This window comes from Haemorhous mexicanus, chromosome 15, assembly GCF_027477595.1.
Source record: "Haemorhous mexicanus isolate bHaeMex1 chromosome 15, bHaeMex1.pri, whole genome shotgun sequence".
NCBI classification, from domain to species: Eukaryota; Metazoa; Chordata; class Aves; order Passeriformes; family Fringillidae; genus Haemorhous; species Haemorhous mexicanus.
The window spans coordinates 6,109,225-6,126,489 of record NC_082355.1 but is presented as its reverse complement, the minus strand read 5'-3'; the positions used below and the strand labels follow the sequence as shown (position 1 = coordinate 6,126,489).

At 42.8% G+C, this 17,265-nt stretch overlaps 1 protein-coding gene across 1 annotated transcript; it reads right to left on the bottom strand.

Annotated features, from left to right (window-relative positions):
- Positions 1 to 489: 489 nt before the first annotated feature.
- NMUR2 (neuromedin U receptor 2) lies at positions 490 to 8,223 on the bottom strand. The gene is made up of 4 exons (XM_059860411.1): positions 7,504 to 8,223; positions 2,552 to 2,636; positions 1,708 to 1,833; positions 490 to 749 (listed from the first exon to the last, which is right to left on the bottom strand). The coding sequence occupies exons 1-4, from the start codon at positions 8,221 to 8,223 to the stop codon at positions 490 to 492; spliced, it is 1,191 nt and encodes a 396-aa protein (XP_059716394.1).
- Positions 8,224 to 17,265: the final 9,042 nt, after the last annotated feature.

The following is a 17,265-nucleotide window of genomic DNA, read 5'->3' as shown; positions in this document are numbered from 1 at the left end:
TCTTGCCTGTTTGCCAATGCTGACAGCAGAGGTTGCAACAGCCATACCTCAGAATGTTATACCAGAGGGAAGTGGGCCTGGCTTACCTAAAGCTAGAAGTGGGGAGAGAAAGCTTATACAGGAAATTGTCCTGTTTCAAAATAAGTAAAACCTGATGTTTTGGTTGCTACACAAGAAGCTGTTTGGTAAGGCTTGGCCAAGCTGATTCTCTCTCCTGTGCTGGCAGTGTTGGGAGTGTCTCTCACCTTTCGAAGCAGCTCTTTGCTGGCACAACTTGCTGTGGGCAAACTCCCATTTCCAGCCCTCCCATTGGCTTGGGGGCAGTACAGTGCCTCCCTAACCCACCCTAAATACAGCCTCCTCCTTTGTTCATTCAGTGGGACACCTCCTGAGCAATTCTTGCTGAAATCACTCTTTAGGAAGTTTTCTTCTGCTTTAGTTTCTTAATTTTCTTAAGCTTTTCTCTCACCTGGATCACAGCACAGAAAGTCACAGGCCAGTGGAGAGCTGAGAGCTGCTGACAGATGTCCTGTGAGTGCCAGGGAGGCTCGTGTTTTCAGCAGAGTCCATGAGATTGTGGTCCCCAATCGCAAACATGCTCTTCTGGGATGAAATCTTGCAGGTGGGGTGTTTAGGGGCACAGTGCTTGCAGCAAGGAGAAATCACACTGAGGAAAGCCATCCTGAAGCGCTGGGACAGCAGGTTGTAAATGATGGGGTTTGTGGCAGAGCTCAGGTAGAAGAAAACACCTGGGAGAATAAGGGTGGGGGGAAGAGAAAGACATTTGTTTGTGTGTGAAACTATCTCAGAAGAGGAAAATCTCTTTATTGCCTGTACAGCTCCACTAAGCTTGGATGCAAGGGTGGAGACAGCAGCAGTGGAGCTCTGCTGCCTTCCTGGCACAGGCAGAGGGATGTCTCACCAAGGTTAGCTCAGCTTCACTGCAGTGAAAGGAAAGTGGGGGAAATTGTGAATTGGAGCTCAGTCTCTCCAGCTGTTCAGGAACCAGCTCTCTCTTGAGCTGCCCTGACCTGCCTCCAGCACTGCCCTCATCCCCACAGCAGGATTTGCACAGCTGGTGCCCCATCAAAGCTCTCAGAGGATAACTTCCAGCCAGGGGAAGCTAATTTCCTACAACTCACCAGGACAATGGCAAAAGATTGGATTTGTCTGAGCTGCCTAATGGCCACATTCAGAGTTTTCCCGTGGCAGACTGAAAATAAAATTCCTCTTTGAAAAGCCCTTCATTTTATGGTTGGCAGGGCCATAAACATTTGGTTTCATCACCCAGTGCTGAGCAGTATGTAAGGCTCTTGCATTTGGTAAGGTTTCCTATTTGCCCCAGAGAGCCTGTGGAGGATGCTGCCTGCTCCTGTGTACTTCTTAAAAGCAGCTGAATGACAGCAGTCTTTACTTCTGAACATGCCCAAGAATTCAAAGGAGTTAGTAATGATGCATGATATCCTTTCTTTTTTTTCCTTTTATTTTTTGTGATTTTGACAACATGTACAGATCTTGAAAGCTGCAGAAACCTGCCTGCAGTTTTTATTCAGGCACAGTTCTCATCACTGCCCACCAAACCTCAGGAAGGCTTTCCACACAAGTCTCATGTTCCCTACAAGATAAATGACTACACATTCCAAGTAAAACCACTCAAAAATACTTTTTTTCCCCTGTCCCTGTGCAAGTGGAAGAAGAAACCTTTACCTGACACCACGTGGATTAAGTTGAAGGTATTGGCCAAGGGCTCAGTCCATTCCACAACAAAGCTGAAGAAAAGTCGGTCTATGTGGAATGGAGCCCAGCAGATGGCAAAAACTGTCACAAGGACAACTGGTGTGGAGAAAGGGGAGAAGGAAAACAGGTCAGAAATGGGAGGATATGGGAGGTTCACCAGCCTGCACAGGGCAGAGAGCTCATAAAGCTGGATGGGAGACTTTGTGTATCAATTGTATTCACAGTTTCAAAACTTTGCCATCCTTTCTGTCTTACCATTACCAACTAAAAGAACAATCTTTCCATTAATTTCTGTGTTGGATAATCCAGTGCATGCACACAGGGTGACGTTCAAACAGAGCAGGAAACAGCCAGGCAATGTTGGGGTATATGTGGAGGCCAAACCCATTCCAGGCTCAGAAAACCAGGCTGACTCCAAGGTGCAGTTTGGTGTAATGCAAACCAGATGTACATTCTGTAAAAATGTAAAAGATTGATTGTTTGCACTCTGAAAAAGGGGGATCCTCCCTGGAGGGCGGCAAGAGCTGGTTTAGAGTGAAGGATGTTGGAGAATTGCCATGCAAGCATCTGCCATGAAGGTTTCCTCCCCTCCTCTTGTGCTAGGGAGGAAAATTTGCTTTCCGAGCAAATTTTTTTCTACTCTTTTGGTAGTTACCCCTGATGCTTCACTCCTGCAAGTCCAGGTACAACAGAAAAAGTATTTTTGTTTAATATGTCAACTACTCATAACTCTTGTATCCAATGGAATTGCTCAATACCCTGCAGGGTCTGGTCACACTCCTGCTCGTGGTAAATAAAGCACAGAAGGACTTACACAGCATCTTGGTGACTGATCTCCTGGATGGCCTCTGAACATTCACAGCCATCTCCTCCACTTCCAAAGATTCATCTCCTCTCAACTGGCAAAAGGAGGGAAACCAAAGGACAGCTTAGACAAGAGACCACATCCACACCAGATATAGACTGATATTTTGGTAGTTGTAGTTTGAGAAAGCAAAATTTGGGGCCACTCGGGACTCATTGCAAAAAAAACCCCCTGCATTTAAGTTTCCGTTTTTGTCTAAAAAAACATGGAAACTTTAGGTTCAAAACAATCTGCAGATTACAGCAAATTTGCATTTCAAATCCCCACTTACCTTTTCTCAATGAGTCAGTATTTGGTTCACAGTTTTTGTTCTATTTCAACAGTATTTTGCTAGGCATTATTTTCTCTTCTAGCAAAATATTGTTCGTTTGTTTATTTTCCCCACAATTGTGTTCCCCACAATTAAGCACAAACCAATGATCCAAAAAATACCCAGAGAGGCCTGAGTACAACACAGCTGTAATCATTGGAAAAAATCCTGTGGAATTCAAGGGAGTTTGTTTCATGTCCTGTGTTGGGAGTAGTTGATATTCAACCCATCTAATGAACAAACCCCAGAAATTCTGCCTTGCAGATGGGCAGGGTGCATGATACACACAGATTTAGCCACACACTGCTCAGGCACAACAAGGACAGATTTTTCTCCAGCAGTTTTTCCTGGACTTCAAAAAAAAAGGGCAATATATGTATAAATGTAATATGAATAATAGAATAAATATTATAAATATCAATATAAAAATGTAAATATAATAGAAATATATTTTATTATATGTTTATAATTAAATTATAATTATATAAATATATAATTATTATAAATATAAAAATATATAAATAATTTATGAAGAGCAATAATCTGATCATCCCTGGAATTCATCCCCAGTATGTTTATGATGAGAAGACTGGTGCTGTGATGAAAAGGTCAGGTTTACATAAACAGGGCAATTGGTTTGAATACCAAAGAAATCATATTTGGCAAGTCCATTTGGTCCCAGCTTCCTGCAGTGGGAATTCCTGATTAGCCAACAACTTTGTCTGTTTTCAAGTAGAGAAACTGGAACCTAATTATACATGAGACAATATCAGGAATGAGGGAAAAGACAGTAATCACTCTGGATTTGTGAAAGCCTTGTGAAGACAAGCCAGTTGTGCTGTTTGCTTTTGCCTTTTATACTGTGGCTTTGCTTTCTGATTAATAATACTTTTCCGTAAGGATGATGAACTGAACCCTTCTTTCAATGTTCCCTTTATTCTATTTATAAGAGGAAAAACATATACATGGAATTATAGTCATGTATAGTGCAATTCAGCCTCTCATATTTTACATTATTCCCCTTGTAACTTTTAGTCATAGCCACAGTTGCTTAAGGAAAAGACTCAGCTGATTTGTAACACATCTACTGATGAATGATCAGATTTATTAAAACCCCTGGATTCCCTTCAGTGGTTTTCAGTCTCAACAGTAATCTATTCCAGGCATATTCCAAAGCCTCAGAGAGTAGAGTGTGCTGATGCTGTAATAAATTAGACACATGTATCTTTATTTTCCCCCTTCCTCCTGTCATTTTGAGGATGCTGTAAGGCTCCTCTTCAGCCTCAAGTGATGAAGGTGCAACAGGTAAGCAACTGCAGTTTAATGAAACAAAGAAACATTACAAACAGGGAAGGAAAAAAAAAAAATAAATGAGTCCATGGCAAAGGTTGTAACTTGAGTTAATGCCAATGGTTTGAGAGGGCTAGAACCCCGGCCAAGGTACTTTTACATCCCTGTGATGTATGAGGCTGTGTAGGTTTGAAATGAATGCTACTCTTTCACTGCAAGAGGATTAAAAGTGACTGGAGCAAGAAGCTGAAAATTGGATTTCCCTCCTCCCAGATTTTTATTAGCTACAGCATTTCACGACAGAAATCAAAAGGCTGAGTGAAATTAGGGTCTCACCTCTCCCCAGAAAAATATAGTGAGGCCACTCTGCAAAATGACTGTTTTCTGTAATCTGCAAAAGAGGAACTGTTTTCTGTAAACTCCTTGGCCTGTCTGACACTAGTGGTGATAACAGTTTCTCTCAAGCTGATGGAAAAATTGATATTTAAACCCCACAAGGCTTCTGCTAAAGATATTTTGGAGGTTTGGCTGAAGCAGTTGCTGCTGAGCTGCAGCCTTGGTGTGCCCTTAGCTGAGCTGTGCTGGGCTCAGCAGAAATTAGCCAAAGGCAGTCACCATCCACAGATGATTCTGGGTGTGTAACAGCTGGGCATTTGGAGGGAGAAATAGATTTGATGATAAAAGCTGGACCAGATGTGCATTGGCAAGAACAAGTTGTCTTGCTTCAAAGACAGCTGAAGTAAAGTTTCCACTATATCCAAATTATTATTATTATTATTAATTTTTTTTTTTTTTTTTTGAGGGGATGAGAGACTAAGAGAAAACTGGAGTCTTGGGAGAAGAATCATCCAGCCTACGCTGTCAGAAACCCTTGTTCAATAGAGTATGACTTTTAGACAAGCAGTGATCCGCACCTACACCTGTGTCATTTTAGGAATCAGTTTGAAAGAAATGGGCAGGGACCTTGCACTGAATCCTGTTGCAATGCAGACTTCTCCCCAAGCAATCCCATCCCATCTCACTCAGTGCCCCAGGGATGAACTTCCACGAGCAGCTACTGCCCAGTGTTCTCATCTCCTCCCTCTCCTCTCCCTCCTCAGCTCTTTGGCTGCGGCTTGCAACCAGTAGTTCAACAGCTGAACTGGGTTTGAGGAGCCTGGATAATTTAGGGATTTGTCCATAAGGTATCTGTGATAGGAACCCCGTGAAGGAGGCAGCAGGAAGCTTCCCCAGTCAAGCCTAACGAGTTTACAGTGCAATGATCACTGTCCTCTTCTTTACTCTGGTGCTTGACTGATCAATTGACCAGAACACTGCAATATCAAACCACCAAGCCTTAAAATCATATCCAAGAAGATAATGTGGTAATCAACCATTTCCCAGTGAAAAAGAGAGATGTATTTTTACATTTTCCAAGGGATTAAATTATAAATTTACTCAAGTACCCTATGGCCCATGTTTGCTCCTTCTCACAGCTGCTTGGCAGGTCCCCTGTCCCCATCTGCATTGCATCCTGAGACTGTCCAGCACTGGCAGAGCTTGAGGGAGAAAATGGTGAAGAAATGCCCTTTCTACAAAGTCTGAATATGAAAAGGTCATGTCTCTGTTTGCTGAATTTGAGCTGTTGTACAACCTTTGGATCAACCCTGAGCTTTTCCACTACATTCTGTGAGTGATACATGGCACTCAGGAGACTGCAGGGTGCTGCTAAAGCCTCACTGATTTCCTCCTCTGTGAGTAGATAAAAAGTGTCTCCTCTTGGAAAATGATATATATTCATCATTCTTCTATCACTTCTGTTGAAGAAATGAAATCATCTTGCCTAGTGCAGCTTGGAGATAATGCAGATCTAGCCAGGACGGATCCTGTTAAAATTTGGAAGTCTGAGCTGGATATACAGAAAAACAGAGTCAGAAACAGTGAACATGACTGTCTTTAGGAAAGACAGCTTGAACAAATGTGTGAATTTGCAGAAGTCCTGGGGGATGAGCCCTCATCTGGTACTGAGCTTCTCTTCTGGGATGGGGTATAGGAATATCTGCTGCTGCAAATAGAAGTTATTGCAACCTTCAAGTCTTCCTTCTATAAATTCAGGGATTTCTCTTTTTCTTTTTGTAACAACTCTGTTTTCATCACCTTTCATTCCCTTCAGGTCTAATTTTGCAAAATAGTATTTGAAGCTATGTAAGAGACCCTTCAAGAGCCTCCAGAGATTTGGGATAGTTTAACCCATTCACTGCCTCGAGGATCTGCTCTGTGCTGTGGATTTCTGGCAGATAATCCATTTTTTTCCCTGGGTAAGTAAAAATTGCTTCTGTATAATTTCAGGTAACGTAAATATCAGCCACCACAACAAAATGATATATACATCAGCAGAGATTTGGTTGAGTTTCTTGCATATTATTTAATAAGTTCATTTGTTTCCCTTTCTTGCTATGGGATCAGATCTTTGTAAACTTCAAGTTACATTCAGTGCAATAAAATGGCATTTTTATTGTCTAAATGTCTGTAACTTATGAGAAGAAAGTGGTCATCAAGTCACTGTGATTAGCAGTGCATCTCAGTGTTGTGCTAGGTAGTTTTATAACACTGTGATCCTGATTGTTTTATCCACACATTTACATGATGGATACTTGTCAAAAGTAGTTTCAATTTCTGAAGAGAGAATGAATATAAGCTCTAAGGTAGCCTGGTGAAACAAGGCTGTAGTTACGTGAAGAAGTGATGGCTGAATTTTCTAGCTGCAGCAATAAGGTAGCATTTCAGTTTATGAGCTTTGTGAGTTTTAACAAGTGAATATTACCACCAGCTCCAGGGAAAGAAAAGAAGAAAATAATGCAATGGAAATTCTTTAGTCACAGGGAAAGGGAAAATAAATAGTACACAAGATTCAATCACTAGCCATCTTCTTTTTATTCTTTTCACATTTTCCTTTTGGTCCATTTCTTTCTGGTCCCTACTGCAAAGGTGTAAATCTCTGAGAGGCTGGAATCAACATACAGACTTGGGTGTTTCATTAACATTCAGATGTGAGCAGCAGTGATGGTAAGTTTTCATTAGAAGATTGGGGTAAATTAGCTATCTTAATAGCTAATAGCTATCTTAATTTCAGAACAGGCTTTTACCAGAGAAGAAGTTGGATCTACTATTTTCAGAGGTTTGAGAAACACTTTTGCTGTTCTGGGGGAAAAACACGGGCGACCAAAAAAAAAGGCGCAAAACTCACTCAAAAGCCACATATAGCCACAAACACACAAGAATGAGCCAAGGCAACACTGAGCACAGTTGGAGCAGGACTTACTCGTAGCCCCATCAGATAGTACAGCACACTTATCACCCCCATGGGCAGCACATAGAAGAGCAAAGAAGTGACCTGGACAATACAATTGTAGATCCACAAGGGCACCACCACGGTGCAGGTGGCAGAGCCGGGCAGCAGGGTGCCGTTGGGGAAGTGCTGCAGGACGATGCCGTGGGTGCCCGTGTTGGGCAGGGCGAAGAGCACGGAGAGCAGCCAGAGGGCCAGGATAGTGCTGCGGGCACGGCGGCGCGTGCTGGCCAGCTTGGCTCGCAGCGGGTGCAGCACAGCCACGTAGCGCTCCGCGCTCAGAGCCGTCACGCTCAGGATGGAGGCGAAGCACACGGTCTCGAAGAGAGCCGTCTTCAGGTAGCAGCCCACGGGCCCCAGCAGGAAGGGGTAGTTGCTCCACATCTCGTACACTTCCAGGGGCATCCCAAAGAGCAGCACCAGCAGGTCCGAGACCGCCAGGCTGAACAGGTAATAGTTGGTTGGCGTCTTCATGTTGCGGTGCTTGAGGATGACGAGGCAAACCAAGAAGTTGCCCACCACCCCCACGATGAAGATCACCGAGTACACCAAAGCCATGGGCAGGAACAGGTGGCTCCGTCTGGGCCCGCACAGGAAGGTTAAATAATCCTCAGTGCTGTTTAAGTATCCCCTGAGGCGTTCTTCGTGTAGAGCAAGGTGGTTTAACCAGGAGAAATTGCTGACCCAGGCCATTGCTGGATCTACTGAAATGTCTCACAGCTGAGGTTTGTTGTCCTTTCTGTTTCTCTGTGCAAGTTTGCTCACTTTTTGCAGGGAGAGGAGGAGGGGGGCAGCTGCCTTGCCACCCCTGGCAGCACAGAGCCACCGAGGATGTGAATGAGTGTGTTTGCCTGGCTCTGGGTAAGGATTTGCTGCTCAACAGCTGTTCCCCTGCCAGAGCCCCTGAGCCAGAAAGCCCCTCCTTTGCCACATATTCATTGGCTCGCTAAGTGCGTTAGATTATAGTGTACAGAAAGAGGTTCCAGCCACTTGCATCAGCTCGCAGGGCTGATGCATGCACAGAGTCACAAAAGTGGGAATTAGGGAGCTGCGAGTCTGAAATGCGGTATACAAAACCAGATGCAGGTTGTTTGTTTATGTCAGAGGGTGGGAAAGCAGACCAGAAACACCCCCAAAACTCAGTCCAAAAAGCTTTTGCAAAATTATAATGGTGCTACATCCTAGTTATGAGCCTCAAGCAAAATGCAACAAAACAAAAGATTCTGGCATGATTTTGTTGTTCAAATCTCTGCTAATTTTTATTTTCTGTTGTCTGCGGCAGCAAGTACTTGGAGACAGAGTTTGATCAGTAGAAAGCCAAATGGTTTCTGTAGCCATTTCTGTGGAATTATAATGTTTCAGCCTTTTTTTAAACACTGCAATTGTTTTTCTCCTGAGGTCTGACTAAAGATTTTAATTGCAATTCTTATTAACATAAAAATATTTTCTAACTTCACAAATATGCTGGAATTTGATCCTATATTCTTAGAGAGCCTTGGTTTGGGAATATTTCTGTACAGCATATTATTCCATATTTATTGCCTATGGGGCATAAACTTCTATAAAATCTTATTTCTTCATGAATGACAAGCATTCTGCAAACACACTTTCTGAGTCAAAAAAATAAGTGTCTCCTGCAAGCACCACGGCTGTGCCAAAATAGATCATTTAGCTCTGTATGAATGCTTGATTCCTTCCTGAATTTCTCTAAAACAAAAAATGTCCCAAGTCTGTGGATACTATTTTCTAAAATTCAGAAAATATTCAGCTGTTTGGAGATGAAGAGGTGCAAGGTCTGAGGGCTAATTGATGGGATTTTTGTCAGCTTGGTGTGTGATTTGTCTGCCCAGAGCCTCTCATTAGCTCTCACTTCTGAGTACCTGCCCAGTCCCCTCCTTGAAGCCATGTAAACCTTTTACATCCCTGCCATCCTTTGGCAAGAAGCTCCTTGAATCTGCTATTTGTACGTGTATCTCTTTCTCTGTTTGACCGCTTAGCTTGACCTCTCAAGGAAAAAAATGATTGTTCCAATAAGCACAGACTGCCTCCAAAACAGCAGCAGTGCTTGAGGGACCAAGGGTTGGTGCCTTTGAGGCACATTCAAAGTGTGGAGCCTGGGAATCACTGAGCAATCATTTAAAATGTGAAAAACATGGAAGGTACCACAACAACCATACTAAAAGGCAGAATCAAGTCTCTTGTGATGACTTTCAGACCTGCTGGAATTATCTCACACATAAACTGCATCAGAAGGACCCATCTCATTTATTTCCAGCATGGCACAGAGGGATTTTGTTCAGCAGATCGAAAAGTTTTACTGGATTATTGAATAACAAATGTGCCCTTTTGACCCATTGCTCCTTTCATTAAGGATTCATTTTATGGCTATTCCTTGCATTTTAACAATGTTAAATTTGATCTTGATCTGCTGCTGATGTAAGAGGTAGGAGCAGAGGAATCATTAGTTGGGTTCTTGGCTGACACCAGGATTAACTCTTTCAGAGCACAGCAGAAGACAAGTATTTGAAAATTTTTGCAGGACTAAACATTTTCTGTACCTCTGCTTCACTTTCTTTTTTCTTTTTTTTTTTTTTTGGTTTATTTATGCCTTTTGTTGTTGTTTTTTTTTTTTTTTCTTTTCTATAATTACTTAATACTTAATTTCTTTCCATTTCTCCCTTTTCTTTCCCTGGTAAATTCCATCATTCCACTCCACACTGCAGCATACCTGAGGTGAGTAAATCCTTCTGAAGTAGCTACCAAATTGGCTTCATTTTTCTTCTTGCACATTAACCTCTGTAATGAAACTGAAGTGGAAGACTGAGTCTGTTCAGCTGGAACCCAGCCTTACAGAAAAGGAAACCAGAGAGGTTTGAGTTATTTACTAAAAAGCTAAAAGGGCAGTAGCACCCACTGTGATCTCTATGAGAGGAAAGCAATGGGCTGTGCAAACTCATCAGGTCACCTCAAAGTGTGGATGTGCCAGACCCACCTGTGCCTGCGTCCACTTGTTTTCAATCCTTTCTGATCCTGCTGAGCTCAGTTGCTGAAAGCCTGTAAGAATAGAAGCAGAAGAAAACCAGATAACCAATGGACCAATGTTGCTATGACCACGACTGTGTTGCAGATGGAGAGGACAAAGAGAGTGGAAAATATATTTCAGTTTATTTCTCAAAGCTTTATTTGTGTTCTATATCATATCTGTCTCAATAAAGATAGAAGAATGTATCCAACCAAAGACTTGCTCTGGCTCTATATGAATGGAAATATTTTATTTTTACAACCGGGACAGAAAATAAAAACAGATTTTTCCTTATGAAAGTAATTTTAAAGCATTTGATATTTTTCTTTATAAAGCAAACCTCATTGGTGCTTGCTTTTATACACTGGAAGGAAGAGCTGCATGCTGGCCTTGGAATTGTGCAGCTTTATACAATAGCAATGTAATGAACGAAATGTAGTATTTCCATTAATGTAGTGTAATATCGGCAACATTAACCCAGACAAGATTTTTGGCATTGTGCAGGAGTCACAGTGAGACACTGGCCATGTCTTCATGCTGGTGATGTCTCTTGTGCCACGTTTGCATTGTGGAATGTTTCCCTTTCCCAGTGGAATGTGCTGCAGCACTTCCCTGGATTCCACTAGGAACAGCAAAGTGCACACTTAAGGAGGGCTGAATTCAAGCACCTTCCTGTTTGTCAAACCCTTGTAAGGGCTCCATTAACTACTTCATATGAGTACCTGGTGAGTAATTGTGAAATGGGAAAATTTGGCACATTAATCAAAAGAGGCAGAGGACAGTGGAAGTTATTCAGGGTATGGAAAATGGATAAATGCTCCACTGGCCCCACTGACAGAGGGGTGAGGGGTGTACTTTGAGCTGTGAGCCATTCTGATGGACTTTTCTGAACATTGGTTTATCTCAGAATGGAGACTTGCATTCATGCAAAACAAGCTGGTTTTGGATATTTTTATCTATGTAGTGAGACAAAGAGGTTTCAGCATGATATGCTCTGGTTGTGGATCTGGAAGTAATTGAACTGTGTGAATGCTCTGGAGTGCCACACAGATCAATTCTGTTGGGTTCTGTCAGTGCAATCCTGCTCTGACTTGTCCACTTGGAACCCAGGACTGGACCTGGCTTCTCTCAGCAGAGCTGCAGGGGATTTTGCTCAGAGTTTCCAGGAAAATGCTGCACTTCTTACTGTGCACACACCTGGAGGTGTGTGCACCCAGGACCTCTCCAAGCCCTTCCAGTGAAGCAGGAACTCATCCTGCTTCACTGGAAGGGCTTGGAGAGGTCCTGGGTTTGCCAGAATTCTCGGTGAGAAGCTCCAATATTTTTTATCTTCAGCAGGTGAAGCTTGGCTTTTTCCCTCATTTGTAATTTCCTTTAGCAGATTCTCTTCTTTCAGTGGTTTCTCCCCTGCAGTTTGAGGATACTGAAGGCAGGGGCAAAAGCCTTTAGAGGTTCTGTGTGAGGGAGCTGCTCTCCAGCCTGTCTGAGCCTGAGTTCCCTGCTCCTCTCATGGAGCTTTCCTGAGTTGCCCTTGGGGCCACACAAAGTTCTGAATTGCAGATTCAAACTCCCTGTTTAGATCCTTGGAGGACTTGGCAGAACTTGGTTTCTGTCTCAGAGGAATGCAAAGAAAAGGATGCAAATAAGAGGGTGCAGAGCTGGAAAGCAGAAATGTTAAGGGTTACTGCACTGAAGACATGAACACAATTTCCTAGAAAAATATAGCCCCATTCCCCTTTATAAATTCCTGAGCTATCATTATAGCTCATGGATTTGACTTTTTTTTCTCTGAAAGGCCTGTTTGAAATGTTCCCTAGAGTAGCTGGAATGTGAATCCCTGTTTTCCTAAGTACCTCCAGTATAAAATTCAACATGCCACCAACCACATTGGTACATTCTATGCATTTTCTCCTCTTCAAGGCTGGAGGGTGGACCTGCACCATAACAAAAGCTGGATCTGCAGTAGCCTTTCCATGCCTCATTGTAAGTCACTTTGCAATTACCTTGGCTCTTCACAGAGAGCTTTTCCATGGCTGTGCATGACATCTGAAGTCCCCAGGATATCAATCAGCACACATAAGAAGTGGATTTCATGACTACAGTATAAAATACCAATAAGGGCACCTCTTTGCCTGGAGCAGCTGGCATCCTACACAGGCAGTGCAGGCACAGGCCACTTCAGGAGTGGAACACATTTTGGCTAACTTTAGTCATTAAAACAAGCAAATGAGTCTTCACAGATATTTTAGGCTCCTACTTTAGTCAATAATGGAAATAGAACCTCCAGCAGGGCTTTCTCCTAAGCCACAGCACAAGGTGAGACACATGACATGGAGTAGCTTAATTTTTCTCATTGTCTGCAGAGGGGAAGTGGGTAATAACTTTGACAGCAGGCTTATTAAACAGAGATGAATTTAGACCTCAGTTTTGTACAGTCTTTTCCATGCCCTTCCCATCTGGATTTAGAGGGAGATTTCATTTTCGAGAAGATGTTTAGGACAGCTGAAAACAGGGCCAGAGAGGCGGCCAGCAGGTCCGGGGTGAGGACAGATCAGTGCTAAAATCACTCCCTACTCCTCTCTCACCCAGTGGGGAGGTCCCTATTGACACATTTTCAACAATGGATTGCTTTGTTAGTGTTGACTCCAGAAATTACTGGGAATGATGTATTTTGTTTTTAGAAAGCCTTTTGTGTGTTTGTGTCTGTGTGTGTGCTCATGCTTTGAAGAGGCAGTGGGGATGTGGTTCGGTCTTGATATTCAGGAAAACAGCAAAATGAGCTGAAAATGAACCCTGATACAGAAAATCTTGTGATACTGAATGTGTCCATCATGTCTTGGTTTATGTGGAGGAAGAGGAAAGGATTGTCATGAGAGAAAATGTCAGAAGTCACAAGCAGGGTACAGGATGAGTCAGGTTGTTTGAGTCAGGAGGGGTCTGGTTCTACAGCACTCAGATTTACGTGGGAAGGATCAGATGATTCAGCACCTCCCTGTGGCTCTCTGCACCCATTCCAGTTTCCACACTCCCCTGCATCTCTTCCTCTCCTCGTGCTAGATGTTTCTCAGGAGAGCTGGACTCACTTGGTTGTCTGACCCAAAACAGACTTAGCTTCCCTGACACAGCAAAGATTTTTTTTTTCAACTCACATCTATTTGGATTCTGTCCCACACTTGGGGTTCAGGCAAGGATTTTCTTTCAATGGAAAAAAGGCCATCCATATCCTAGAGCCTGCATTGTGCCTGGATATGTGCTAGACAGACACACAGGGGACAGAAGGAACCACAGAGACAATCTTAACATATTCAAAGAAAGGTAGGGGTGTATTGTGTCACTGGAGGTGGTAGACAGTCAGGAATTTGCGACAGGACAACTGGATCCATCAATGAAAATGATAAATGGGGCATGTGGTATCATATATAAATCTAAGAGAAATATTAAGAGAATTTCTTTTCTGAATGTTTCCTTCTTTAAGGGTTGGTGGAAGCAGCTTGGCTATAAGAAAGACAAAGATAATTTGAAAGCTTTTGTTCCTATTGAAATACTAAATATACTTTCCCACAGAAATGCAGTGATGTGTTAATTTATATTCTACAAAACATTAAACATTTTGTTCCGAGCTACTTACATACTAATACTAATACTAATATTAATGATATCACAATTTAAGAAAGTGGAAATTAGAGAGCATTTTTTCCTCTTGGAATTTCAGAAAAGGCTTGTTTAAACTACCTGTGCATGTTTAAACTTCTTGTCTTCTCTAAAAGAATGACTCTACTGACACTTAGGCAAAAACACTTGTCAAGTTTCCATTTCCTCCTGCCTCAGCTACTCTTCAGGTTGCTTTTTAAGTTGTATTACAGTGATCACTTGTCTTTTTGTCACATTCAGAATCAATATTGTTTGACTTGGAATTGAAGAAACCATTTTTATGAAGAAGGATGTGCATTAATTTAGAACATTAATATGCTGACAGATGATGATTTCTTACTGCTCTTTTCCACATTAGACTATCCCCAGGAGTCATATCTTGGTTAAGTTAAATGCAGCGAGGGATGGTAATGTTCTTTTGAATGTCTCCTGATACAAGGTTAGAGAGAAAAAGAAAACTCTAGACACAACAGTGATGCAAAAATATGAGCCAGAGGCATAATTTACCATAGTTTTCAAATAACCTAATGGACCTTATACATGGAAAGCAAACTGGATCATATTATTAAAAAGCTTTCTTTGAATTGTGCTGGACACCGCAAAAACATTTTTGTGCTTTACCACCCACTCAGTAGTGAGATGACCCCAGGCAAAACTGCAAAATAAGGTAAAATATTCCATCTGTGACTTCCAGAGCTGAAGAACAGAACCAGGAGCAGTCCCCATGCAGGGAGAGCAGCTCTCCTGTACAGGGTTGGGGGTTTGATGGCCTCAGTATCCCTTTGACCTGTGAATTGGGATTCAGTGACTTTATCAGGAGAATGATTAGCCACTTCTCCACCAGGATTTAGATCAATCTGCCACTTGGAGTTTGGAGCCTTATTTCCCTCACTGAAACTGGAGGTGAGTGTGAGTCTGAGGAGCTTCCCACAAAAACCCTGCAAGCAGACAAGGGGGTGAAGGCTGTGCCCTCTTCATTTCAGATGCAAAACAATGCAGTTTGGGAATTTGTGATAGGACAAATGAGAGGACAAGGGGAAATGGCTTCAAACTGAAAGAGAGAAGGGTTAGATTAGATAGTAGGAAGAAATTCCTTGCTGTGAGGGTGGTGAGGCCCTGGCACAGGTTGAGAATCTGTGACTACCCCACCCTGGGACTGTCCAAGGCCAGGCTGGATGGGGTTTGGAGGAATCTGGGGTAGTGGAAGATGTCCCTGGGGTTGGAAGGAGATGATGAACCCAAACCTTTCCATGATCTATGATTTCTAAGGCCACAGCTGCTGCAGGGCATCTCAGTTCTTCCCCAACACTGGTTTAACTGCAGATGTACAAATTTGGCTTGGGCCTCCTCCCTTTACTGGGACACCAGCTCAACATCAGACTGTCAGATATTTCATCTAGCCAAGACACCTTCATTATCTGCAAATTTGCAAACTCTGATCAGCAATCAGACCTGAGCTGACCCAGAACTCTATTGATCTGCTGTGATTGTCCTAAATGCTAAACACATCTTGTATTGACCAACACCTGAACGTTCTGCTGTACCTCTAATGAAAGGAATTTCTGTACCAGAGAGAAATGACTCAAATCTGAGCCAAGCTGTTGTCCTCTCAATACAGGAAGTTATGTTTAAATAAGTAATAACGTAAACTTAAATGGTATCAGGAACAGATTAGGCTAAGGAAAGCCGAGCTAGATAGTCTGATGTTCTATTTTTCAATTCTATTTGGAGATCAATGGCTAAAGATTAATGGTGCTTGAAACAAGAAAAGCTTAATGATGGCTAGTGGGACAAATAAAATGGAGGAGGAGAGCTAACAGCCTTGAAACAATAACCTGGCAGGAAGATAAACAAAGAAACACTGAGGATTAGGAGTGAAAAAGGACAAAATGGATTTTAGATATGAATATTAATAGAATACATCAAGGGAAGGAAGGAAGGAAGGAAGGAAGGAAGGAAGGAAGGAAGGAAGGAAGGAAGGAAGGAAGGAAGGAAGGAAGGAAGGAAGGAAGGAAGGAAGGAAGGAAGGAAGGAAGGAAGGAAGGAAGGAAAACAAGTGACCTGGACAGAAATAGGATCACAGGATCACAGCCTGGGAGGACCTCTAGAAGTCTTCACTCCAACCTTCTGCTTAGATCAGGGTCTGCTGTAGAGTCAGACCACGGGGTCACCTCCCAGGTGCTGCAGCTTGCTCTGAGGTCCCTGGAAGGCTTTGCTTTCCCAGGTGAAAACAGAGCAGTTCTGTCAGCACCCCTTCAAGGGCAGGAGCTCCATACCCCAACGCATTGTTGAGGTCTCTAAACTTGCTCCAGGTTTTCATTCCCAGTTCTGGGGAGCCAGAATTGGATGCAGTATTCCAGATATGAGCCCAGGAATGCTGATCTAGTTAGGATGAACACCTCCCTCAGTCTGCAGGATCACAGCTGGGACCTGTCCAGACTGAGATCTACCCACACCCCACAGAGCTGCTCCCCATCCAGCTTTACTCTGGTGTGCACTTGCCTTTCCCAGCACTCATTGGAGTGGAAGCTCCTACCTCTAAAATTTGGGGAGTGGGCCCTTCAGCATTGCTATTTCCAAGACAATGCTGTGACTAAACCTGATTAACCCCACAGTGTTATTCATTACTCTCTCTTCTGCTTCCACATCACTCAATCATCCCAGAAGTGAAAGGGAGCAGTATCCACAGACTGGATTTATGAGGTGTCTGGGAGCTGAAGTCTCTCTGGTAGTAATGAGATTTTGAATCTTAAAGACTGTTCAGAGCTTTGGTGCCCAGGCTTATGTTACCAGCAACAGAAGAGAAATATTGCAACATAATTTTTTCTAGAATTGAGACTGTCTTACTTAAATATCCACTTTACCATTTTTCTGGAAGATTTAATGGATGATGAGATGGTACTGGATAGTCTCCTAGCACTAATAAAAAACATTTCGGGTTTTTTTCCTCAAGTCATAAAAGTGTTCCAGAGTTAGAGCACAGCTCCTCCCCCCAAGCCTTGCTGATTGCCCTTGCACTGCCCTTGCAGAGTTGATCTGTGAATCTCCCAAAATTTCTGGGT

Bases quoted from the DNA above. Each gene is read 5' to 3' on its own strand.
- NMUR2 (XM_059860411.1), bottom strand. From the start codon at position 8,223: ATGGCCTGGGTCAGCAATTTCTCCTGGTTAAACCACCTTGCTCTACAC. The intron at 2,637-7,503 runs GTAAGTCCTGCT...TCCTTTTGCCAG, and splicing joins ACTATCTGATGGGGCTACGA to TTGAGAGGAGATGAATCTTT. The intron at 750-1,707 runs GTAAAGGTTTCT...TTATTCTCCCAG, and splicing joins CTTAATCCACGTGGTGTCAG to GTGTTTTCTTCTACCTGAGC.